This window comes from Lutjanus erythropterus, chromosome 23, assembly GCF_056507025.1.
Source record: "Lutjanus erythropterus isolate fLutEry1 chromosome 23, fLutEry1.hap2, whole genome shotgun sequence".
Classification (NCBI taxonomy): domain Eukaryota; kingdom Metazoa; phylum Chordata; class Actinopteri; order Lutjaniformes; family Lutjanidae; genus Lutjanus; species Lutjanus erythropterus.
In genome coordinates, this window is record NC_139339.1 from 10404608 (window position 1) to 10430635 (window position 26028).

General features: G+C 39.6%; 1 protein-coding gene across 1 annotated transcript in view; it reads left to right on the plus strand.

Moving 5' to 3' along the window:
• Positions 1–26028, plus strand: part of LOC146305609 (zeta-sarcoglycan-like) — a 71954-nt gene that overhangs the window by 15557 nt on the left and 30369 nt on the right. Inside the window, exons 3-6 of the mRNA XM_084712449.1 lie at positions 7103–7204; positions 18152–18239; positions 20501–20623; positions 21981–22053. Coding sequence (XP_084568575.1) covers positions 7103–7204; positions 18152–18239; positions 20501–20623; positions 21981–22053 — 386 coding nt within the window. The remainder of the gene's footprint in view (positions 1–7102; positions 7205–18151; positions 18240–20500; positions 20624–21980; positions 22054–26028) is intronic.

Sequence of the window (26028 nt, forward strand, 5' to 3'; positions counted from 1 at the left end):
AAACACGTGCCAAACTGCAGCCCGTTGGTATTAGAGTCAGTTTTGAGCGGCTACTGGCATGAAAACATTGTTTCCCAGTTCCAAAAAAGCTGCCAGGCAACACCATCTAACCACTTTTGGCAAGACGGACATGATCACCTATCTGGGGACATCACACACAAAACATGCTGACGGCTACTGCCTAAAAGCATCAGTGTTAAAAATAAAGTTGTCCTCCGCTTGTGACGCTTATGAGAAAGATGGTAGAACAACAGGCCAAACTGTGAACTTGGAAAAAACAAAACAAATGTGCTTGTCTGCCGAGTAAGAAATAGAAACGGGGTACTCCAGTTATTTAATCTAGCATTTCCTTGAAGTTAAAAGACTTACAAGAGACAGATTTTATTGTCATGTTTTCCTAAAAAGAGGAAGTTAAAGCATCAGTGGTTGAGATATCCTGACCTTCGTTGTGCTGGTCAAGCTCCAAAAAATGTTAGAGCATCTTACTGTTAGACCCTTCTGAGTAAACTGTCAGGATTATGCCATATACAAGGTGTCTGTGGGTCCTTTAAAAAGTCTTAAGCACACATCTACCAATAAAAGGCCTTAAAAAGTATTAAATAATCTTAAATTCTGTTTGGCAAGGTCTTGAATATTTATTTACCGAATGCTGTAAGCATGGTCTAAAACTCATGCATGCCTGTACATTTAATCTTTATATTCGTGTTCAAACTTTGTTGTCTGGTGACGACTGTAGAGTCTGTTTGGACAGCAGGGAGAAACCAGCTAGTTAGCTAAGCTGCAAACACTCCAGTTTCTAAGGGTTTAGTTTCTACCTAATTTTAATCCTTTCTCCTGTGCTTCTGTTTAGTTTTCCAGTATTTCAGTGCAAATCTCATTCATGTCGTCGTACCTGACAACTCAAAATGATGATTCGGTGATAACATTTGAACTCCACCAACATTTGTGCAAAAGACGAGCTGTAAAAGTGTCCAATCTACACAAGGAAGGTCATCATGACAACAGTCTGTCTGCAGGTTACATTAAAGCATTTAGACATTTATTTCAAAGCCATGTATAAACTATTATGCAGAGAATCACAATAATAAAACTAAATGACTTTAATCATAGAAATTGGCTTCTTCCTTGATATAAACATATTTCAGACTATCATATCATTAAGGACAAATGCATTTTTCATACTAATAACCATATTTGGACAAATGTTCTTCAACTCAACTACTTAATGTCATTTTGCCTCACTTGGTTTTATACTTTCAGTGTTTATTGTATTGCAAAATTGGCCTTAATTTTATACGGAGGCATAAAAAAAAAGTCTCACATTAAACTTGCTGATAAAGTATATTTAAGACACGCTTCATTTATTTTAAATTGTGATCATGAGCAGCCGAGCGGGAAAAAACAGTGACTCAGCCTCCACATTATAATTTAGAGTCAGGTTGGTGAAAAGAACTACAAACATGTCAACAGACTGTTGGCTCACAGTCAACTGCTAGCAGTTACATCAAAATAAATTGTAAATATTTACACTAAAACAACTGATTCAGCTAATTTTGTAGAGGTTATGCACTGGTTTCACTTGGTATTAAACTGCTACAAATAGATAATACAACAAAAGTAGCTAATTTAGGCTCCTTATCCAGTTTAGCTGCTGGGACATCATGAAATTTGGAAGTTGATTCCCATACCAGGGAAATTCCATGATTCTTGATGCCCAATTTGATATCACAGTAAAAAGAAATAGTGTTGAAAGTTGTTTAGTGTTTAGCCATTGCTAACGTTTTGAAACAGCAATGTCAGCTGTCATAAGTGCTGTCTTATACATTGGTAATGTAACATTAACATGAATGACATGTAACTCATTCTACTCAGGGTAGAGTTGGTGTTTCCCTCTTTTGTCTGAAAAGTTTGATGGCACCGTTACTGTTTTCTTTAAATTTATTATTCATCCCTGATGATCCGCCTCCAATGCGAAGTTCTTCCATACATGACTGTTATTGTTTTTCTTTTCAGCGGGTTGAGGCGGAGCTGTCGCTGCAGCTGCACTTATCACCATTTTCAACATGTTGTTCTTTCGGGGCGTTCATGTTCTTCCTTTGGCATTTAACCACCTCGGAATAATGCATGAACCCTCCAAAGTCAGAATAAGGGTTATTTTTCTTGTTCTTATTCTTCCAACATTGCGTGAATGCACCCAATGCCCACATTAAAAAGTTACTTTCTCAGACTTTTAAAAGCTCCTCCAGAACCACAAAAAAACATTAAACAACTTTTTTTACAGGCTTAAATCTAGTAAACTGACCTTTTACGTGTAAAATCAGTGGAGTTCTGCTTTAAAACAGTCTGTTACTTTAATGTTCATGGCTTAAAAAGCTTTTTGGCTGAGAAATCCAGGGTTACAGTACAAATAAATGATTATGTTAATGGAAATGTGTTCCTAGGATTTTGAGATATCATGCAAAAAGACAACAAAAGTAACAGTGGCTGCATAATGTCTTTGGCAGCATTGATAAGCATTGAATCCTTACTTGTTTGTTTTTAATGGTGGCTTCATTGCTAATTCCTCCGCTGCAAATACAAACCATACCCATTCTATCCAGTGCTGTTTCCTGTCTTTGTGGACAGGATATATTTCACAGCCACACCTGGATGTTTGCAGGAAGAGATGTGTGACTTGTTCCTGCTTGATGTTTGAAACATCAGTCACGACGGTTTTCCTTATTGTTGTTTAGTTTTGTCTGGTTGAAGTGTCACAAAACAACTCCAAAACTGCCTGCTTGTTAAGGATAACAGAGTAACCTTGGGAGTTGTCTTTGGCTCTGTACTTTTCTTTTAAATCTCACCAAAGCAAAGCCTTCCTGGTGTCATTTTTCCACCTCAGAAGCATCGCCCTTCTGTTCATTTCTTTCTTTCACTGATGTTGAGGAACTCATCCAGGCCTTCAGCGCGTCACGACTGGACTGTCGTAACGCCCTCCTGTTTGTCCTGCCTCACACCTACTCATCTGACTGACTGACTGACTGACTGCAGCTCGTACTGAACTCCTCACGCCCACCACATCTCCTCTACTCCAGCACAGGAGTGACTTTAACGTCTGGCTGCTGACATACAAAGAGCTCCACAGTGCCCCGCCCACCTCCTCCGCTCCTCCGATTTGTCCTCCTGTCTGTCCCCAGTCCCAGCTCTCTACCACGTATGATGGAGCTCTCTTCGCTGTTCTCCGCCTCCATAATTCACTCCATCTCCTTCCAGGGCCCATCTGTTCACACACATCCCCACAAAGCTGCCCTCAAACTTAACTTTGCTCATTTTGGTGTGACAAGGCGTCACCTTGACGAATTCCTACTGAATCATCCACCAGCAAAATCAGGTCCTGAAAAAATGTAAATGTGATGTGAAAAATATGCAGTGACTTTGCAGAATCATGCTTCATTTTATATTTTTTAATGCGATGTATTTTCTGTTGAATCAGGACAGTGAGGATTCTCAAATAGGCTGCTGAGAGAAAGGCAGCCTGGTCTCAGAGGACGAGCTGAAACTTTTATTGGTTGGATTTTTTTTATTCACAAATACACTAAAGCAGCATGAAGTCCCACCTTAAGATTAAGTTTTTTTCCAAGAAAGTTATCTTGCCTTTGTGTCATGACAGGAAAAGCACAGGTGAAACTCCAAGTTTGATAAATTTTTGTCTGTGTTTTTAAAAAGTGGCCAATGTCAGATTCCAGGGTGAACTGGTCACGGTTCTGAGCTGACCCGCATGCTCAGAAGAACGGTAACGTCATACGGCGGTAAACAAGGAGGTCACTGACGTCGGTGTTTCATTTATAAGTTGATGCGTTCTGGAAGACAGCAAATTCGTGAGCGGATGATAATGAGGATGAGGAGATAAGAGCCAAATTTTAAGTAAGGCTTTTTGTGGAGCGATGGCTGCTGCTCATATACGGAGGTGTGTGCATGGAGTCACAGCCGGGAGCGGTGGGATTGTGATACGTGTGGCTTCACAGACGCAGACTTCATCCAAAATTTTGAGATGTCATGGGCTACGTTAACTGCATCTGTCAGCTCCTCTCTGCAATGTATCACAGCGAGATCCAGGATGAAAGTTACATGAATTCAAGTGACTGGTCAGACTCGCATCACATCGCAGAAAGTTGGATTTGTACCTATTTGGAACCATATCTGAAAGTGGGCAAATCAGAATTGAAAAGATCAGACTCTGTGATTTGTGCTGTTCACACTGTTGAGACAGTAAGCAGGATCTCACATATGCTGCATGAACAAAAAAAAAAAAAAAAAAAAGGATTTCGGACCAGCTATCTGAATGTGTCCCCTTGAGCCAGCATTGCATAATACCAGGAGCCTGAAACTAGCTCACCTAAATAGATTGCATTTTTTTTTTAATGTAGCCAATTAAATGTGTGTTTTTTTTTCCTGCAATGACAAATCAAAAGATCTGCTGAGGAAAAGGTCTATTGACATGGTTCATAAGTTTGGAGATTCAAAAACAGCTAGCTGAGTGATCAAGCTTCCAGGCTTGGGCTGCGGCAAAAAAACGGCTTAATTTACAGAGTCTTATCTCATCTCAGATGAACTCGGCCCCAGAAAAGTCTGTGGCATTTCTGGATGTTGTTGGTATACATATGGTTTTCACTTTGCATGGTAGAGTCATAACTTGCAGATGATGAAGATGCAGCGATGGACTGTTTACCGACTACGGTTTTTTAAAGCGTTTCAGAGCCCATATTGTATCCTTTAAGTGTGTGGGTTTTGATGCAGTGCTGCCTGAGGGGTCAAAGGTCATGAAAATTCAGTGTTGGTTTTCAGCCTTGCCCCTTACATGCAGAGATTTCTTCAGATTCTCTCTCTCTTTTCATGATATTCTGGATTGTAGATTCTGAATTTTACTTTTTAAACAACATCACAACTTTTGTGGAATTGGGGTTGTCATTAATAGATTAGAGAAATTAGACTGTTTTTAAAATATTCCACCATTATCATTATTTTAATGTGCTTAATGGGTTTATTAATCAGGATTATGATTATTGAATAAAATATTGAAATATTAATGAGAAAACTGTAGACATTTATCTTGGGTAAATTAAGTGTTATATTAATTGAATAATTTTTATGTTTAATGTTACTCTTTTTTACCCAAAATTAAAATCATGTTGGGATCATTTTCTGTAAGACGAGATCAGTGGTTGGGTTGGATTATGATTTTTATAGCTACATTGACAGGAAATCTTTATTTATCATGGATTGGTCAGTGATCAGCCAATCACCTCAGTACGTATTACACATGATTATCTATCTGGCAAATGGAATTGCTGCATTCCTACATATAGTCCTTAAATGCTCATGAAAACCTTCTTTTAATTATTACTACAACAACTACTGCTAATAATATTTTTTTAAATAACCTGAACATAGGGAGTCAGCCAACTCATGTAAATCTCCATGACCATCTGATACTTTCTTTTATCTTCATGCGTCTCCTCAACATTCACATCCACGGCTGCCACATTAGCCTGGTTCTTCTCAGTCTGCCTCCCACTGCATGCAGCCTGTCACCCTGACACCACTGTGTGTCTGTGGCATTGTCACCTCGATGTCATGTCCTACTTCTTCCCTGTCACTCAGCCGTGCCGCCCGTCCACCGGCAGCAGCTCCTGCTCCTCTTAATGCACTTCAGTGACAGCAGGACTCAATTTTTTATAACCCTTTGAATGAAAATCCAAGAAAGCCCCGAGAAGCAAGTGAGAAAAAAAATTCTAGTGATCCATTTACTAAGTCTGATCTAAAGTTCTCTACTGTGTTTCTGACTTTAAAACAGGTGAAAAAAAGTTTTTTGCTAAGATAATCTTTCTGATGTCTTTCTTTTTTGTGAAACAGGCAGGAAAAATGTTTTTGCAGGTGAAAGTTGGATTATATGTAACAGGAACGCTGAAGACACCACAAATGCCTATTAGTTTTGTTTATACTGCTGTCTGGAGTCTGCTTGGAGATGCTCCGTGCGTTCCACACGTGCATAATAAAATGGTTGGTCTGTAGTGGCCACGTTGACAAGTTTGCGCGGTCACAACAAATTAGGGGTACGCAGATGTCTGTGTATACATCTGCAGAGTGTATACGTACACCCCTGATGACTAAATTTACATCACATTGACCCTAGTGGACCCTTGTGCACAGTAATGACCCTTTTCCACACAGAGCTGGCCTGGCTTCCCTGTTGTTTCATTATTTAAACGCTTTTATTATGAAGCGGCACAAACAGGAAATGTTTTCATTCGGGCATTTCATCAGCATTAACTTAACACAACTCTGACACAGCTGTAAGTGAGTATTAACTGGAAAAATAATGCAGAGACCTGAACTTTCAAACAGGGACAAATGAGTGGAACTAAATTTCAGTACATAAAGATACAAAGTACTGAGAGCTGAACATAAAGAGACTTTAAGAAACGTCTTCCTCTCTGCTGTCCTGTACACACGAGCTCAGGATCACAACTCTCGCTTCTTTGAGGGGGAGAAAAGGAGGCTTGTCATGGGTTGGCCACGGCCTGTGAGACGTCACCACAGCCCGCTTGGAGGGCGGGTCAGGCTCGCTTTGGCTCCACTCCAGAGTAGATGCATCCTGGACGTGGCCTGGTGCAGCACGGTGCACTGAAAGTGATAATGCAATGCAATTCAGCGCGGTACGGTTTAGCTCGACACGGCCAAAAGCGCCAGTGGAAAAGGCCCAAAAGTATAATACTGACTCAGGTTTTTGGCCACAAGAGGCTGAAGTGCACCATTAACATGTGCTCTAAAAAGGACTGAAAGCATTCAGGGCCAATTAAAACACATTTATAGCCAAAGGGGACACCGAGCGGTAATTTTACATAACTTGCTTGCTTTTTTTCACGTGGTTTCACAGAAAGCAAAGAAAAAACTTTTTTGTACACAGATGAAAAAAAAATCTGAATCACATGAAGTCTCCTGGTAATAGTCCCATATGAACATGGCTCTAGTTTTTCTCGCTTGCTTCTTAGGGCCTCTGTACAAATCAAGACAATCGATATTGCTCATCACAGCATCACTGACGCTCATGATTATGTTTCAGGATGGGATGGGAAACCTTCACTTAAATCAGGATGGGATTCGCCTGGAGGGAATCTCCGAGTTTCTGCGGCCTCTCTACGTGACTGAGATCCAGTCCAGAAGGGTAAGTTGCTCCCTTTGCTCTTCTCACCAACTTCAATTCGCCTGTTGATCAATACTCTGTAGCGCTGATGAACTAGGAATAACTACCACAGACAGAAACGCGTGTGAAAAGCTCTGGCGTGGAAAGATCTCAGCGAAGCTGCAGACAAGCTGGTATTGATTTCACAGTGTTGAGGAAGTTATGATCAATTCATTAACAACAAAGGCCAACTTCCCTGTGAGCTCTGACTTGACAATACTTTGAAGTTACCTTATATTTGTGCCTGGAAAGGAGAGATTACACTCTTTCTCTGTCCTGTTGCTCTACTCCTCCTCCACCTTCACCTCCTCCTCCTCATTTCCTGTCATCCTCCAACAGTGCACTATCAGGGCCTCCCATCGGCAGGAGATGGGTAATAGGCTGCCTCTCGGCTCCTCTCAGGCCACATACAACCCAACAGGAGATTACAGGCGATTACAGAGGGACCAGAGTCCCCCCGCTGGATTTCCAATCAAGCCCACGCGATAAATTCCCCTCTTCCACTTCCTCCCTCCCTTTTCTCCTCTTTGATGTTCAGTAGATTAACCAACACAGCTCCAGTGCAAAGTTGATCCAAATTTCCCTCTCCCACACGAATCACTAGACGCTCAGTTGGATCATCCCCTTTTTCAGTGATTAGGCATGGTGCAGAAAGCAATTTCAAGCACTGGAAGCTGGGGTTCCATGTAAATTTGATTTTTTGAGGGACGTCGACGGTGGAAGTGGCTCGATAGTGGGTACAATTTGCCACAGCAGATTGAGAAACAACTTGGAATTGCCCACACTCTCACCCCTTTGATGTTCTAGTCAGAGCTAAATGTTGATTTAAATATAACAAGTCGCATGCTTAGCAATAGCAAACACCTCAAGGCCATAGCAGATGCCCAAGCCGAACATTGGACAAAGCCGATATTTCATTCCACGGCTGCAATACCACCTGCAGACATTTTTACTGTCTTGTTTTACAGACGTGCTGTGCAGTGGCCCCCTTATCTACCAGCACCAGAGATATTTGCAGGACAAAAATCTCTGTGGGTCACTCGATATTTCTCACCTGAGGAAATATGTCAAGCACTGCGAGAGCAGGGGATTATGGTTATCCAATGAGTTTACACCACAGTGCACAGTGCTGTTCTTCAGTCAGATAACCACCATTGATCAATAAGCCATTACCACATGCAGCACTGACCTCTGTAGCGCACCATGGATATCTTGAAGTTAAATATAATATGATTTTTTTCCATATATGTTCAATGAGTCCAAGCTGCTGTCGAGGCTGAGTTCAAAGTAGAGTTAGTTTGACTTCCCGTGGATCAATCGGGGCTTTGAATCTTCATCAATGACTGAGGCCATAATCTGTGAATACCGAGTGGAAATAACTCCCTTGGTGTTTTTGGCAGGAACTCTGATAGCTGGCAGCAAATTACAGACTAAGTAGCCCCTTAAATCGGCACTCTCAGTAGCATGTTGTGAAATGAGAGCTGGTAGCTTTGCACATGCGGTTTACACGGATGCAGACCCTGCCAAGCTAAAAAAAGCACGCACAACAAATGTGTTCTGTACAGATACTTTTACACAACAAAGTATCCTGGAGGCCACACTTTATCTGCACAGGCATATCTGTTGTGATGCATATTATTTTAATGCATTTTCCAATTTGTCATATTCAGCGTTACAAACCAATTTTCTTCATATATTTAGCAATCATTGAGTTTTTTTAAATCAGCTTTGTACTGTATATTGCTGTGAGGCGAGATTGTGTGCAGCAGTTCGCGTACAAGGTCAACAAGTACACACAGTGAGAGGAAAGAGAGAAGACGCTGTTAAAAATAATCAAAGACTTAGCTCATAGTGTAGCTCAAACTATATCTGACACTGGTAATAAATGCATAATGCTATGTAACCATATACAGAAGCACTGAAGATAAATTTGATTATTTTGTGACGTTGCAGTGTTCTATCATGACAGGGTGGAGTAATGTTTGACACTTCTCTGTACCAGCTGAAATGCAATACCCAAGTTTTGTAACAGATAACAATATGATACTGAAAATGATAATTCAGTCTTTTTCTACTTGACCTCATGCTGGCTGAAGGTTGGGTTTAGATTTTAGTCCACAAAATACTGCTGTGAGTGTCACAGGAAAACAGCGTTGCAGAGTCTCTCAATCAATTTAAGTGAATGGAGACCAGTTTTCAAATGAAAAAACAAACAAAATAAAAACAAAAACATAATCCAAGTCTCCTAAAGACTGAATTCTGGTCCATCCAGGTAAATGTGGCTATATTTACTTAAAGCTGCCCTAATTAAACCTTTTATATTAACAGTGGCAAAGTGTTTCAGCGGGGACCCATTTCACTGCTGCACACCAACACCACAGGTATGCTTGCTTGAGCGTGTGTACCAGGGATGATCCTGACAACTAATTTCTCTGTTGATTAGATGCCAAATTTAATTTTGAATAGTCACTAAGAAAACACAAGGCAAAATTTATTAATTTATAATGTTAAACACTGTCCGAAAAAAAAATACTGTGTGTATTAAGAGCCATTTGAAGACGTTAATCACAGTCTACAATCGCCAAATCGTACTTTAAATGCCGCTGAAATGCGCGCTACTTCGCGCTGTGCAATACAAACCTTACATGCTTATGCTTCACCTTTTTAGACCGAAGAGGGTCACAGTGTCTGCAGGTAAAGGACCCAGAGCTAACGTTAGCTTCCAGCCTGACACACAGTGTGGCTAACGTTAGCAGCTAGTAGTAGCAGCAGCAGCAGCAGCAGCTCCGCCTGCAGGTTTATGTCTGTGTCTGTGCTTAATGCGGTCACATTTCTCCAGTCGAGTGAATATATATCAGCTTATTCTGTCACAGTCTACAATCATCCGTCCGACCTCGCTGATGTAAACATCCGGTGTTGCCATGGCGATCGGTTCATACAAGCAGGGTGAGAGGGGCTTCCGTCTGACAGAGACGCAGCCCCGTCTAGTGGCGTGCGGCAACAGATAACTGGCATCATGCATGAATGAAATATTGACAAATATTTCATTTTTAAATATTTTAAATGATTAGTATTTCTGGTTCCGACTAGCGTGGGTGGGGACGTTTAATTGTATAGTCGTCCATGTGATGGTAACCATACTTTGAAGGGGTCATGCTTTGCTGTGTCCGGACATTAAAAAAAAAACATGATACAGTCCTTGTGACAGTAAAATGGGCTATTTGAAGACAATCAACTGCAGTAATTCTGTTCTCAGTAGAAGAAATTGTGGGTAAGAACACTGTTGCATGAAAAAAAAAAAAATACCGTCAAATGATCTTGATACATGATCTTGCCCAGCCTTACTATATACCGTACAGACTATACAGTGATTTATATAATGTGTATATTCTCTGCATTGTGGTGGCAAAGTGTAGGCTCCAGTGCTTTAGCACTGATGTTTCACATTTCCTGCCTGCTGTGCACCGTACCAGGCGGTCACAACAGCCTCTCCAAATTTCTGATTTGGTAACGGTGTGCCTCCGGCAGGTGAAATTTCAAGTGCAGAGCTGATGTCAAACACTTTAAAAATTAGAGCCCAATTGTTGCTTTCGTGTGTGAATTGAACAATCGTTGCGTGACACTCCTGCTCGAAGGTTCAAGTGTAAATTGGACCACAGACACTCAGCATTCTGGTTGTTTTCATGTGTTGGCCTCTTTCTGCAGCTGCTTTCACTTGCACCTGTGCCGAGCTGTCTGTCATATCTGACAGGCAGATGGATGGATAGAATATTCTGTATATTATTTTTCCTCACCCCGGGGCCTCCTCCTATGCAGGTCTGTCTATCTATCCATCGATCCACCCGCCCGTCAGCTTGTACAGAGTGCACGGCATGCGCACGTTTGAATTGTTATGGCAAAAAGAGGCCAATATGAGAACCGTGAAAAAAGATTCCATAGGGCGACCTTATAATATCAAATGTTTGAAATCCAGTTTACAGGTGAAATTTGAAGCATGTGATTGCCACACAACAACTCCAACTCCACCTGTGAAAGCCACAATACTATATAATTTCAGGCATGTGAAATCAGTTCAACACGTGAAAGCAACAAAGTGGCTGTAATTTCAGGCTTGAAATCTGTGTCCCACTTGAAATTATGGAAGCAATGTTGCTCTGGCAGGTGAAATTTCAAGTGTTTGTGAAACCGAGTGTTTGTGCAGGCATTTCTTACCTCCTTTCACTTTCCTCCCGCAGAAACTTCAAACAGGGTGGATCAAGTAATGCTTATTCAAAGACAAATATGTTGTCTGTGAGCCTTAAGCACGGCTGTAGAGCATTTCCATTTCTGGTATCGGTGGAGTAATGGCTGTTTATTGCTCAAACTGTAAAAGTTTTTGCTTCTGATGATTTAGAAAATTTACATTTTATGTTTCTATCCAACTTGATATCTTATTACGCTGCTGCTGCTGAGTTTTTTGGTTTGCTGTCCAGTCTCCAAAATGAAATTCATCATAGAAAGCTTTATCTGAGTACAGGGTTTTCAGACTTGTTAAGTTTATTATAAATGCAATTTAAGACCTATTTCGCGTCCATATTGGCATACTGCTCCAATAATTTCTGACCGGGCTGCACAGTTTGCATCAGTCTTTATTGGTTCCATGTTGGGTTTTGTTTTGTTATTGTTAGAGCATAATCACAACATTTTTTTGTCCCCAAAACACGTTTAAAATTGTGACTGAAAAATGCAACTTTTTAAAAGTAATGGTAACTTCATTAATTCAATAAATCAAGAATTGCAAAATCATATTCAAGACATTTTAGGGCGTAGATTGTTAGATTTTATACTATTTAAGACACTGTGCACACCCTGGAATGTTTTTTTTTTTTTAACAGAATTCACACGGACAGTGTTTCTGTTTTGGTCAAGAGTTAAATGAAAATTATTCAGTATTTTGACTGGCGAAAATCATACACTGCTTCATTTTTGAGGTAATGCGTTGTTTTGTTTTCTGGTAGATTTTCAGCACACACTTAAACGCACAAAGGAGACAAATCTTGTGTTTAGTCTTGGAATAGCTCCTGTTTTATGCATGCATCAAGGTAATGATGTCCGCTGCTGCTGCTGAGGGACAACAGAGGTCACATTACATGTGGTGAGCAGCAGTGATATACTGTATCTTCAGCAGAGCGGTCAGTCCATTTTGTATTTGTATTCTTTAGTGTTTGTAAATTGATGTATTCAGTGAATTCCAGTCAAGTACCCGTGAGTATTTTATTTATGCTAAGAACTACGGGAGCTGATTCCTCTGCTTGAACGTGTTCTGAAAAAAAAATCAGTTACTACAGTGTTTAGCCTGCAGCTTTGGCCTTTGATTCACCTGCGCATAGTAAAAGCCCACTGACACAAATAGTAGGAGGACATAAAGGGAGGCAGAAGACCAGGGATGTGTAATAGCTACAGCCACTGCACAGGTCTCCTTTTCTATAGTAAAACACCTATATTTCTGTGACCCAGACGCTCACCTCATAAGTGATGGCACTGCAGAGGTCAAATTTGACAAGTTGATAATCTGTTGCTTTATTAAAAGACATAAAATCATATAAAATCCATTATTCAAATTCTAATAAAGCCTGCAGTGAGTACAAAATGTATGTCAGTATAAATATGCAGAGGAGTGATGATGTAAATGGCAAAGAAGAATTTGTCACTGATGATTATCTCAACATTTAACTTTTGCTGCAGTTGTACTCTCTTGTTTATTTAAGAATGACATAGGGCTGCAGGCTATGGTAAAAAAAAAAAAAAATCATTTTGCGATTATTTTGGCAGATATTGCGATTGCACTATGATTCATGATTAGTGGCAGTGATCATTTTTGCTTCACAGTTTCAAAATCATGATGATTTGACATTTGTTGCATCTGTACCAAGCAAACATATTTTCCTGCATCTGGAAAACAAGATTTGTGGGCCAGGGCATCTCTGCAGCGCTACAGTACTTCAGATAATGCTGTTGTTTGTTTTTCTTTATCCAAAAATCAAAGCTTCTGCTATTTGGATATTGCACTTGGCCATATTGCGATTCAGATCCTATTTCTTCTTAATTTTTCTTTTTATTGATTTCACAACCAGTATTGTCAACATCATGAACAGTGACAAATCTAAAATGTCACAATAAACTTCACAGACAGGTTATATTTGCAATAACAAGAACACAAACCAACCTTCTCTTCTATCCCAAACTCCACATACCCCTACTGGCAGTGGAAAAACAGATATTCAGTGAAAAGCAAATAAGTACATTCATCAGACAAAAAAAACAAAACAAACGATCAATTAATTGTGCAGCTCTGGTAAAATTTGACAAGTCGTCTTTTTCTTGATTCAAAAAACACATAAAGCTTCCTTAAACTGTAGAAAATGCATGCCACTTACAATAAAGCAATGAGCGCAGATTGCTTTGTATAAATATGCAAAGGTGTGGCAACTTAAATGGCCAAGAAGAATTGGCTACTTATAATTATCTTAACATTTAACTCATGACATCACATTTCACTTCCAGATCTTCTTGTTTTAATTGATCACTCACTAAGTTTTATTTTATTTTTAAGGTATTATTATGTGACTTTTATTGTCTTTACTTTTAATCACCACTTTTATCTAAGATTAATATTGGTGTTTCTTTGTGTCAAGGAGGTTTTATTTATCTTTTACTGGGCTACATTGTAAATGAGGTCTCTGCCTTAATTATATGTTTTCAAGGTAAAATATAAGGTTGCATGATTGAATGACAGATATATGACAGTATGACATTATTATTGCAATTTGAAATCAAGTGAAAGCTCTGAAATTGCACCTCTGCTTTGAATTTAAGTCTCTGCGGCAGTCTGAAGAACAATGTGGTATGAGGCAACACATTGCCCAGATACAGTTTATCAAATCTCTGCTGTTCAGACTGTTGGCTCTCGTTGTTTTCCCTGGGGACCCTGACTGATCTATAAATAGCATCAGATGCAGGTGTAACTTTATTGGGATGAAACTTCTCCCTCACTGACTCTCACTGAATTGCACGGGAGATACTTGTCAGAGATGATTCCAACACCAGTTCTGAATTCAAGTCTGCAGATGAGGGCAAAAGTCATCCACTTGTTTAACTCTCACGGTGTAAAATCAAAGCTGTTTGCAGCAGCAGCAGCAGCAGCAGCAGCATTGCCTCAGAGATCTGAACATCCTTCAAACCCAGTTTGCTAGAACCAATTTAATTTGGCTAACAGTATTACACTGAAATATAGGGGGCTTTTAATATGAAAAATATTGAATATGCCTGAAAACATGTTCCAAAACAGGCTGTACCCTGCATGCAAAGAGCCTGCCTGTGAGATTTGATATTTGAATGAGGAAATTAAGACTTAATAGGCATGCCTTTTCAACTTGTGACATGGTTTCTTCATTATATTTACTTGTTCAGCTCAGTATGCAAATTGGCTTCCAGCACAACAATCAAATATAATTAAAATTGAAATATATTTATGCAAATATTTGGTTCGGATTACAGTTTAAACCCTGAGCTCTTTATCTATGCTTTAAAGGTCTGCATTTTATTTTACACTCGGAGAAAGATAGTACCATCATCTGAGGTTATTTTAAACTATTTCATCGGAGCAGTGCACCGTGCTCTCTCTTTTGGCTGTGATGGTATTCATTGTATGCAGGGCAGCATCCTTTGCCTTACAGCAGCCATGGTAATTTTTCAGTCTGACGGGGCCCGCTGCACCTTCAACAACAGGCTCCATTTATGTGCATTCACTCTGATCTGCACTTGACCTTCCTCAACAGGCGCACTGACTAAAAAGCCTTTTATGTGATCCCAAAGAAGTGTTGAGGAGAGCAACAGCGCCTCAGTCACGGCCCCTCAGGAAACAGTTTAAGACCTATAAACTCTTTAAAAGGATACTTCAAATCAAGAACTCAGATTTCTTCATGATGCTCTGGTTCCTACCCACTTCCATTCATGATGCGCATTTATATTTGGATGGAACAAGCATGGAATGAGAATGAACCGAATGACCTCTCCAAAGTTAAACACAGTGCAAACTTGGATTAATCTGGTACAATTTGACGCCTCTGTTGGGAGAGCATGAAGTTAATCAAATCCATTAGACTGCATCACAGCATAATTATTAGCTCAAATGTGAAACTGTAACCAAGTGCTAACAAATGTCACTTTTAATTACAAATAATACAACAGAAAGAAACTATTAACATGAACTGAACATTGTCAGCTATGAAGCTACAGTATGTTCACCATCAGTGGATTTGCTTTTGGGGGCAAAGTAAAATTATTAGGTGCCTCTGTGCAGAGTTTAACTTTCTTGTCTTGACAGATTCAAACTCTTGACAGAACTGACCTTTTAGGGAAAAACAAGAGTCCAAAATGGAGAATGCTATGTTCTCAAAAAAGATTTAGTTTAGTTTATTTTGAGAGGTGCAGTCTAAATCAATAAATACACATGGTAAAAAAAAAGATCAGTTTGACCAAGACTTTAAAAGATTTCTGAAAATACAGAAACGCAAAACAAAACAGGACACGCAGTTTAAAGCAAATACAAGGAACTTTAGTTTTGTGTTGATTGTGGGAGCGCCTGTGGACAAAATCACTAAGACCACCACCATCTGGTGTCGTTTTGGAAGCAAGTGACGGCAGTACACAACTTTTTTTTTTTGCTTGATCCAATTTTTCTTTTTTCAAACACAGCTGTTTACAGGATGCACTGCAATGGGGTAATGAATCAGTTTGTGGCTTTGTATGATTAATAACTTGTATGACCATGGCGAAGCACTACATGTAAGCCTATAACAGATTTCATCAGTTTTGAATCCTTTGAAATCCTGCAATTCTTTCCAACTGTCGAATGCCCGACCAAGATTGTGGCCAAAAAAATCAATTTTTGCTGTATGTTAACAACAAATAATCTTGGTTTGGGATGGGAATTGATAAGATTTTATTGATACCAATGTGACAGTGGATTCTGCTTATCTGTCCAATTCTTTGTTTCCCTTACTGATCCCTGATCAGTTTTAGTCAAGTTGGCAGTGGGCTGAGAGTTAGCTGTAGCAACAGTCTGTCATTGTCTAAAGGATGAAATTTGTAAAGCATTTGTTTTCATTAAGTTTGTCTCAGTCAAGAAAAAACTGTTAAGCTTCCCTGCATGGTGCTTATATTATTATAACAGAATATTTACTCTCATGGACGAGCTGTCGGTTGGGAAGCAGTGGCACTCGTGCATACAGTGTCAAACACCTGCCATTCCTGGATTTTTTTTTGCCAGATTGCTGGTGTTTCCGGCCTTTCTTGAAATGATAATTTTACAGATATTACAACCAGCACTGTTTTCATCTTTCTTCATGAAATAAAGTCACGCTTTACACCGTGTATTCTAGGTTCCAGCAGCAGGCAGCGCCAGCTATGACGCGAACATATAATAATTAATTTCCATGTCCTGGTGTGACCTATAATCATTATTACACCCTTTAACTTAGACCACCATCACATCCATGACTTTGATTTTGTTCCCAAAAACTGTGGAGCTTCAACCATATTTGTATTTCTTTTACAAGCTCATACTTCAACTCCTTATCTACGACAAAGACAAAACACAGTGTACTGTTTGGTCAAGCAGATGCACACCTCATCTGCAGCCAGAGAAATCAAGGAGCAATCCTTTGAGCAGCTTTATATTCACAGTTACTACTGGAATTTGAGCACAATCACTACTGTGAGCCTCCCACTCATGCATATACTTATGAACCGTTTGAGTATGTTGGGTTAACTGAGTACATCACAAATCTGCCACAGTTCACTGTATATGATAATAATGTCATATTACAAAATAGTCATCTACACTACGATATCAGGACATCTGAAGAAGAAGATATACTCTCGATATATCTTTTCAAAACAAAGCAACCGATTGTATTTTAAATGTATCCCCTGCGTCATGAGTTGTTTTCAGTTTCGCAGATTATTTTTCAGACAACAGAGGTGAAACGATTGCATGGAGTTTAAGCCTTTTCAGCATGCACACAGCGACACACACGTGCGCCATCATTCAAATGTCAAACAGCCATAAACTCGCAAAATGCTAAACTGCCAGAAAGCAGAAGAGGTCCAGAGTTAAAATGTCTGCAGTGAAGAAAGGGTACACCTACGCCTGTCACTGATGGAGAGTGCAACATTTTCAACCGTCCTACACTTCATTACTCATCCTTGGATAATTTAGTTTTAATTTGTCCATTTTAATGTAGTTTAATTCAGTGAATTATACATATATAGTAAAGATTCACTTGGGAAGGCTTTTTTAACAGTACAAAACAACCTGCTTTGCATTGACGCAGTCACGCTCATCCTTTAAATCCCCATGCAGAGAGGCTTTCAGATAAAGCCACTGCTGTTTCTCTAAAATCTGTATAAGTCTGGTTAAATACACCTATCCTTTGTACTAGAGCTGCAGCGATTAATCGATCGGCTCTACGATCCAGACTCCATTGACAAAAACAGTAAATTTACCTTGCAGATCATAGTAAAGCAAAATTCATTCAAACTCACCAAAACTGTCCATGTTAGCCTGTCCACTGTTCAGCTCTGGTGTGGTTAAATATATCCTTAATTCACAGCGTTAGATGAGAAAAGAAACAGCCGTTATGTCACTTGGATTGCATTGCATTACATCTGCATAACAAATGGTTGTTTTGCTGCTATCAAAATCTCATATGTTTGAATAAGCCAGTGGCATCACAACAAAGAAAAATAAGGGGGGAATTCACTCAGTTAAGATTCCTTCTCTTGCCGAAGGGATCCCCATCATAATATCCTAATATATTTCTTTTTTTTCTCCTTTCTTTCTCCTTCTCTGTCTCTCTCTCCTCCCCCATTCTTGCTTCCCCTTAGGACAGCTTGTTGGTCTTGCGGTCAGAAAAGAACGTAACGCTGAACGTCAGAAACGACCAAGGGCAGCTGACCGGTCAGCTCACAGTGGGTAAGTCACCACTTCTTATTACTGTGCGCATTTATTTAGAGGCCATTTCATTAGAGGTAATAAATCGCCACTCGCCTTCGACAGCTGATGGGAAACACAGCCGTGACATCCCTGTCTGTTCTCGGAAGGTATTTTAAAGATGAGGGTTTACGACTGTTTTTTGGCCTTGTGTCATTTAACATAATTATCTGGCGTATGTGTTTATTTACAGGCAAGTTCAGCCTTTATTTCTCTTTTTAATGTGCAACTTATTAAAAAGCGATCTCAGATTAATCTGGCCCTGACTGTAAATTGCCTGATCAATCTTATTTTATTAATGACTTTAATCAAGATTAGCGCAACAATTCATCTTTAAATTCTCTTTAATCGTCTCTGTGCCTTCAAAAAAAGGCCCTGTAGTTTCTTCCAGACACTAACCTTTGACGCACTTATTGAAAGGACAATGGATTCTTCTTATTATCATCAAGTTCAACCATCAGTCAGTCCAAATTACCAGTCATTTACATGATTAATGACCACTGGAAAGCAAATGACCTGCTTATTAACATTAATAGCTATTGATCTTAGCCAACATAAGTTGAGAGTTGATGCTGATTTGACAAGACTGGTGATATGACACTTTTTGGTCACGCTTGACCTTCCTCTGAAAATTAGTGCCTGCTTTTGTAGAAAGTGCATTTTGCCTGAAATGAGATGAAACTTGGCGAGAATAATTAAATTCCCCAGCAGCCGTCGCAGCCCATGGATTAATGGAAGAGAGAGGAGGAGGGGAGAGCGAGAAAGGGAGACGTTAAAAAGTTTCAAGCATGCACATCTGGAAAAACACCAAAGTCTGGAGAACCGGAATTAATATTCCTCACCAGCGGAACAGATTACTGATTTGTCTCCATCCATTGTAAAAGCATGGCTCATCCAGCTTTGTTAGGAGCCTTTCATTTGCAGAGCAAGCACTCTACACAGTATTTCAGATTGCTAATAGTCTTACATGCCCAAACATAGTTTCCCAAAGCTGATTTGCAATGCCAGAAAAACACAAGGCAACCTTTATTTGACAGTACCATTTACAAAAAGAACATTATTGTTAGCATAGCAGACAAATAAAACTTCTTAGGTGGAACCTGTTCTTTAATTCTTTTTAATTATCAAAGTGAAATATATGTTCTGTCCTGGAAATGTGCATTAAATATTGAACAGTGCCGTAGAGCTTAACAAATACAAGTAGGTTAAATGCTTAGGATCCATGTCTTGCAGTTGTATTTCCAGCACTTAGCTAAAAGGGATGGTTCCGATGGTTTGAAATTGTTGTATGAAATACTAAGCAATAGTGAGTCCGCCAGTTTGTAGAAGCAGCAAGAGCAGTGGTGAAGCAGGCCAAGCAATGTACTACTTTAACACACTTTATGCCACCTAAAAAAAAATCGATATCCGTTTAAGTGTAGGCTATATTTAGAATATTTTGACGTCTTAACCTTGCCGTCCTCTGATGGGAAACGGCAGTTTTATAAGCCAAATATTGCTCACTCTCACTCAACCTCGAATCTTTTGACTCCTTTTGCAAAAACAGTAATTTTACATCACAGAATACAGGAGCGTCTAGTCTACCGCTGCCTCAGTTGGTTGGTTTGTTTGTGTTACTTTATGACTTAACAGTAACTGAACAATAGCTGATCGAGACAGTGGTAAACTAGCAACTCTCTGGCGCAGAAGCATAAAAAGACCCACTTGCAGAACACAGGAGTTGCTGATCTACTGCTCCCTTGATTAGTTAGTTTGTGTTATTGTGTGACTTTGGTGTTTTACAAGGTTAGTTCAGATTCCCTCAAGTCAAATGATAGCAATCAAACTGATTCAGGCAGCAGTAGACCAGCAACTCCTGTGTTCTGCGAGGCAAATGTACTGATTTTGCTAATGTAGTCTGGTTGGTTTGGGGAGAGCCATATTTGGCTTATATACCAGTGATTTCCCATTGGAAAGACTGTCTGATGGCAAGATAAACAGTGAAAAAATTCTAACTGTAGCATACACTTAAACTGATAGTGAATTTTTCCCCTTTCTTTTAAGCACATTGTTTAGCTTCCTATACTGGTACTCCTGCTGGAGGCATATCGATTGTCAGTACTGTAGGTAAGACTGTGACGATGGATAAATACTTAATACAACCCCTCTTCAAATAATCTGAACTCTCCCTTTATGCGAACAGTGTTGTAGTCATGTTTTTTGTTGTAAGACAGAAGTTGCAACCTGGACATCTCTCTCTGCAGGACCCGAAGCTGTGGAGGCCCAGTGTCAGAGGCTGGAGGTACGAAGTAAAGATGGAGGCAGGCTGCTGTTCACTGCTGATGAGGAGGAGGTCGTCATGACAACTGAAAAGTTCACAGTCACAGGTAAAATGTGCTTTCTAGTGCTCTTTTTCAATACTAGTGCCTCTATGATACCTCTGTTTCAGGAACAAAACTGTTTTATTATTTTGATAATTTATTCTGAGCAATATAAACATCACTTTTTATAAAACTACTTTTTTTAGTTAACATAAGTCTTGAATGTTGTCTAAACACAAGCAGCTATACAAGAACTGAAATCTCAAATTTTGATCATCTTATCTAATGTCTGATCAAAGTAATGAAGACTTTCACACCTAATATGTTTGGTTTGGTTTTAGTTTGGATTTTTTTGAAGTGGGTTTGAGTGTATTACCTGCAGTAGATGGTGGTCAGCATGCTCCTAGTTTGGAGAAGCAGGAGGAGTACTGGTGTAGGAAGTGACGTAATGAACCGCTGTGAGCAGGGTCAGCAGCAAAATGTAGCCACCCAAAAAAATCAGTATCAGTTTATGCTATTTTTAGAATATTTTCACCACTTTACCTTGCCGTCAGCCTTATCCGACGGCTGTCATATAAGCTAAACATCACTCTCTCCAAACCAACCAGACTCCTTTGGCAAAATCTGTAATGTTATCTCACAGAACACAGGAGTTGCTGGTCTACTGCTGCCTGGATCAGTTAGTTTGTTTGTTATTGTGTGACTTCAGTGAATCCAAACCAACATTTTAAAACACCAAAGCCACACAATAACACAAACTAACTAACTAATCAAGGGAGCAATAGACCAGCAACTCCTGTGTTCTGTGTTCTCCGAGGCAGCGACAGGTGACTAAAATACTTTTTGCTGCTGACCTTGTCCACAGCAGTACATTGCTTGGTTTCCTACACCCGTAGTATCGCTGCTTCTCCAAACTGGGAGCATGCCAACGACCAGCTGCTGCAGGTAATACATGAATAATTACCTCATACACCCCTGCGTCAAAAAATCTGAATTATCCCTTTAACTATGTGTTTTAAACAAAGTTATGTATTTTGGCAGTTCCCCATTTAAAAAGTAAGTGAAGTGATATGCGGTGGACACAGTAACTGTCCCCTCATGATAGTAAGGCACATGACGCCTTGTCTCCATCTTCTAATTTATAACTTGTCCATCACAACAAATGAGATGCAGTTGCAGTCTCAGCCTCCTTTTTCTTCAGGAGCTCTTTGTGACGCCAGAGGAGATAAATATTCCTTTTTCACAGTCGATATTTTGCCTTTTTAATGTAAGAAAAGTTGCAGAGTTTGTTGGAACTGAACCTTACAAATCAGGTGTGAAACACTCGCATTTCAGTCACATTTCAAGTGTTGAGGTTTGACCACAAGCTTTAGTTATCCTTGGCTGTAGTTTTGTGAAGTATAAAAGAACATTTTATCGGCAGGCTCAGAAGGCGCCGTGTTCGGACACTCAGTAGAAACTCCCCTGATCCAGGCGAGGGCTTCTGAAGACCTTAAGTAAGTTCATATTCATTGACTTTACAGAAATTCATTAAAGCTTAATGTCACATGTTCATATCCTGTTCAATTAAAATGAAGATCTTTAAATGATGATGATAAATGCACCATGGCATTTCAAAGTCGATGTCGGGGTGGAAAAAAAAACATGTGGCAGGAACCATTATTCACCAGTATCATTATTCTCAAGCACCCTCCTGTAAATTCGAGCATGTACCGATCGGCTCGTTATCACACGAATTTAAAACTAGATTTGACCATTATATTAATTTCACAGCCGAGGGGTGAGCTAATTTGTTAGTTATTCTCTATAGCAGCGAGGAATTGATTAAAGCGTTGAGAGAGCATGGAGAAAGTGGGCGAGGTTGAGACGCTTATTAGACTTCGTACGCGCCCGCGCACGTGATCCCCACTGCGCTCTGCCTGAGGCTCCGAGCCCTGTGTTGGTCCATTAACGAGCTATAACGAGTTTGGTTTGTTGTCCACCTTACTGGTCCTGAAGGGAGGGCCGGGATCAAAGTTGGCAGAAAAAGCAGTGTTCTGGCATCTAATTCCTCCTGAGTGAGGGGAATACTGATGAGGTTCACTTTAAAGCAAGTACACACACACACACACACACACACACACACACACACACACACACACACACACACAAACACACACACAGGGCTCGGCTCAGGGGTGACCATCTGCAATGTGGTCAAAATCTTAATGGGAGACGGTTAAAACTCAAACTCTCCCTACATGTCATCTGCTTCAGTAGGATTCTGATTTTCTTCTATTTAAATGCATATTTGATCAAAGATGTTTAATTTACGTATTGTCAAAGTTTGATTCTGTTTGTGAGGTTTAATTTAAAACATATTTCAAACAACATGCCCCCCCTGACAAATCCATCATTTCTTCAGGCTGCTACAAAATGGACTGGCTTCCTTCACTGAAATATTTCCAAACAAGCAGATGTACAAACTGTGCTGTCAGGACTTTAAATAAATGCTCCTTTAATCTAAACCCAATTTATTTTCCAAACACCATTTCAAAGAATTTTTTACATGTATTCATACAGTAATATTGAAAAAGCAAAAGGAAGAAAACTCAATCGTGTGGGTTATTAATGACAAGAATTTATGCCTAAAAACATTTCTGTTATGTTTTTTTAATTCTTAGTGTCTCTCTAATGTGCTTAGAAATAAATTCAGCTGTGGGCAAAATAAACAAGCTGCCATTACTGCAGTGGCAATCACGTGTAAACCTGTTAAATTGTTGTCGTGCATGCATAACTACATTTGTGTTGCTTTTACAGAGAGACATGCAAGGTCATGTAGAACTGGCCACATGTTAATGTACAGTCAGTGCTGCTGAAACAAAAGATTACATTTACTCTAAAAGACTAAGCATCATTTTGTCTGGTTTAAAATACAATCCCAGATCTCTTTTCACGTTTTCTGTAAAACCACACTCTCTTCAGAGTTATGTGTCTTTGCTGGGAAGAAGAGAATTTCACTCTCAGAATTTCATGTTTCAGATTTTCATTAAATTGTGAAATTTGTCTTCTTGCAGGGTTAGAAATCAAAGATTAAAAGTTTGATGAATTAAAATCGTAAGCTTGTAAATTAAAAAAAAAAGTTATAATAAGTTAGGGTTCAAAGCCCCAAAGTATTTGTCAATCAATAAATATTCATGACTAAATAAGCAATGAAGTTTACGGACTTTAATGTCGGTGACAAACTCTGTAGGCTCATTGAGCTGCTTGTTGATGTTTAGATCTCTTAAGCTTGTGTCAACTGCAGACCTTATTTCAAACAAACAACAAAAAAAACTCATTGAAAAACTCACTGACTTTGAGGCAAGGGAACTGGAAGTGTTAAAATGCTAAGTCATTTCTGGGTTTTAAGACTCATTCCTGCAACACTCTATAGAGAATAACTCACTTTTGGAGCCAGCCTCAAGTGGCTGGTCAAGGAAATGCAGGTGGCACTTGTGCATTGATGGAAAAGGTTACTGCTCAGGAAAGTCTGGAAAAATAAGCGTTAAGTCGCTACTATGCTTCTGCAGAACGACTAGTCAGATGGCAGACACCTGAGCTGTGCAGGGACAAGAAAGCAAGCTGGGTTTGAACTCGTCTCTCAAGCTTTTTTAATTCTTTACACGACTTATCACTTTTGATGCAAACAAACAAGTGCAAAAACCTTCCAGGTGAAATGTACGCAGTTTGGACAATAATCACATCTCCACCTTTGAGTGTGGTCGTTCAGAACAGCTACAAACACTTTTGCCTTCCAACATGGACACATCGTACAATCTAGGTCTTTTCGTCTGCTGGGAGATTAGTCTTTATTCCTATTTAATATGATTTGACATAAAGACCGAGTCACCATCATGGAGCAGAAAATCGACATAATCTGTGACAACTCACTCTCGCTGCACTGGTTCCTAGAATGAGCCGGCAATGGTAATGGTACCAAACACTTTTTCATTATAAAGCCAGACAGTAAATTATGAGCCAGAATAGCCTGTTGATTGATTATACATGTGTAAATCTAATTTATCATCCAGTGCGCTGACATCATATCGTATAATTAGGGTGACAGTATCAGAAAGGACTGACACACCCATGTTACCACAGAAATGTAGTCTGGCATGATTTTGCTCTTTTCCACTTGCTACATTACAATCAAGACTCTGATTAATTATGTTGTAAAGCAATCATGGGGTTTTCTTCTAAAACTCCAACATCTGTGTTAGAAGTGGCATCTTATTTTTTGATTGTTTATATATGAGGCTCTGGGACTTTTCAGTCCTACTCATGAAAGTTTGAAGCCGTTTTCTCATATGAACTCTTGCCCTGAGACACATTTAGCACACGACAGTCTGTTGTGATTGTCCTTGTCAGATGTGTTCTCACACACTTTCTCTGTTGGGTTTAGGCTAGGGGTTGGTTTAGCCTTGCAGGGCTGTAGTCAGCCAAAGAAAATCTTGATCGACTGCAAGTCTACAGACTCTTCAACCAATCGACTGGTCACTGGGGAAGAAAATCAGAATGCTTTCTCTAAATTAATTAAATCCCACCCCATAGCGCTGATTGGCTAAGATTAGGTTAAGCTTATTAATGCACTCAGACATCACACAGACTTTGTATGAGCGACCTGGCTGGGTAAAGCTCCTTTAATGTTCAGTCCAAAGGGGTGGAGTGGCAAATACAGAGGTGGGTAAACTGTAAATTATCCACCTTGTCTCCCCTGAATGATTGATACAGTTGTTCTGAAAAATAGATGAGTAAACTCTCAGCCTCATCTCAAAGAGGTGGATAAGCTAAGTTTAATTGGCTTTACTCCCCACTACACCCACTGATTTAGACAGTCTCGTGTTCTCACATACAGCTCCTCTGGGTAATGTCTAGATAAGTTCAGAGTTGCAGTGCATGTGTGAAAGTGCTGTCAGTAAAACCTTCTTTGTAAACAACTCGCCACCTGTTAGTAAACCTCTGCGGAGGACACAGATACAGCTTGGCTCACATCCATGTCGCCCGTCTTTTCCCCTTTAAAGAAATATCTTTCTCTTTTTTGTGTGTGTTATTTCTTTGCATGCCAACGTTAATCTGGGAGAAGAACAGAGCAGAGACAAAATCAAAGAAACCCACCTGAGATCTTCCGTTTCTTTGAAGCACCTGTTCTTCTCCCAGAGAGCTTTATCTGTGTACACTTGCACTCAAGTTTGGCTTCATTTGTCATCATCATGCCACTTCTGGATAATTGAGTATACTGAGTAAAATAATAATCCCATTGGCTTTTAATTAAATATTTTTTCATTTTATGTTTGAAAGTTTACTTTTGTACTTCATTGTCAATAATTGCACGTGATTTTATCCATGTGTGCTTTGATTTTCACATATAGTTCCAGTCTATTAGGGTTTGTGAGCTGAAGGTCATGTACAGATTCATACTTCCACTGGATTCTTTTTCACAAGACAAACTG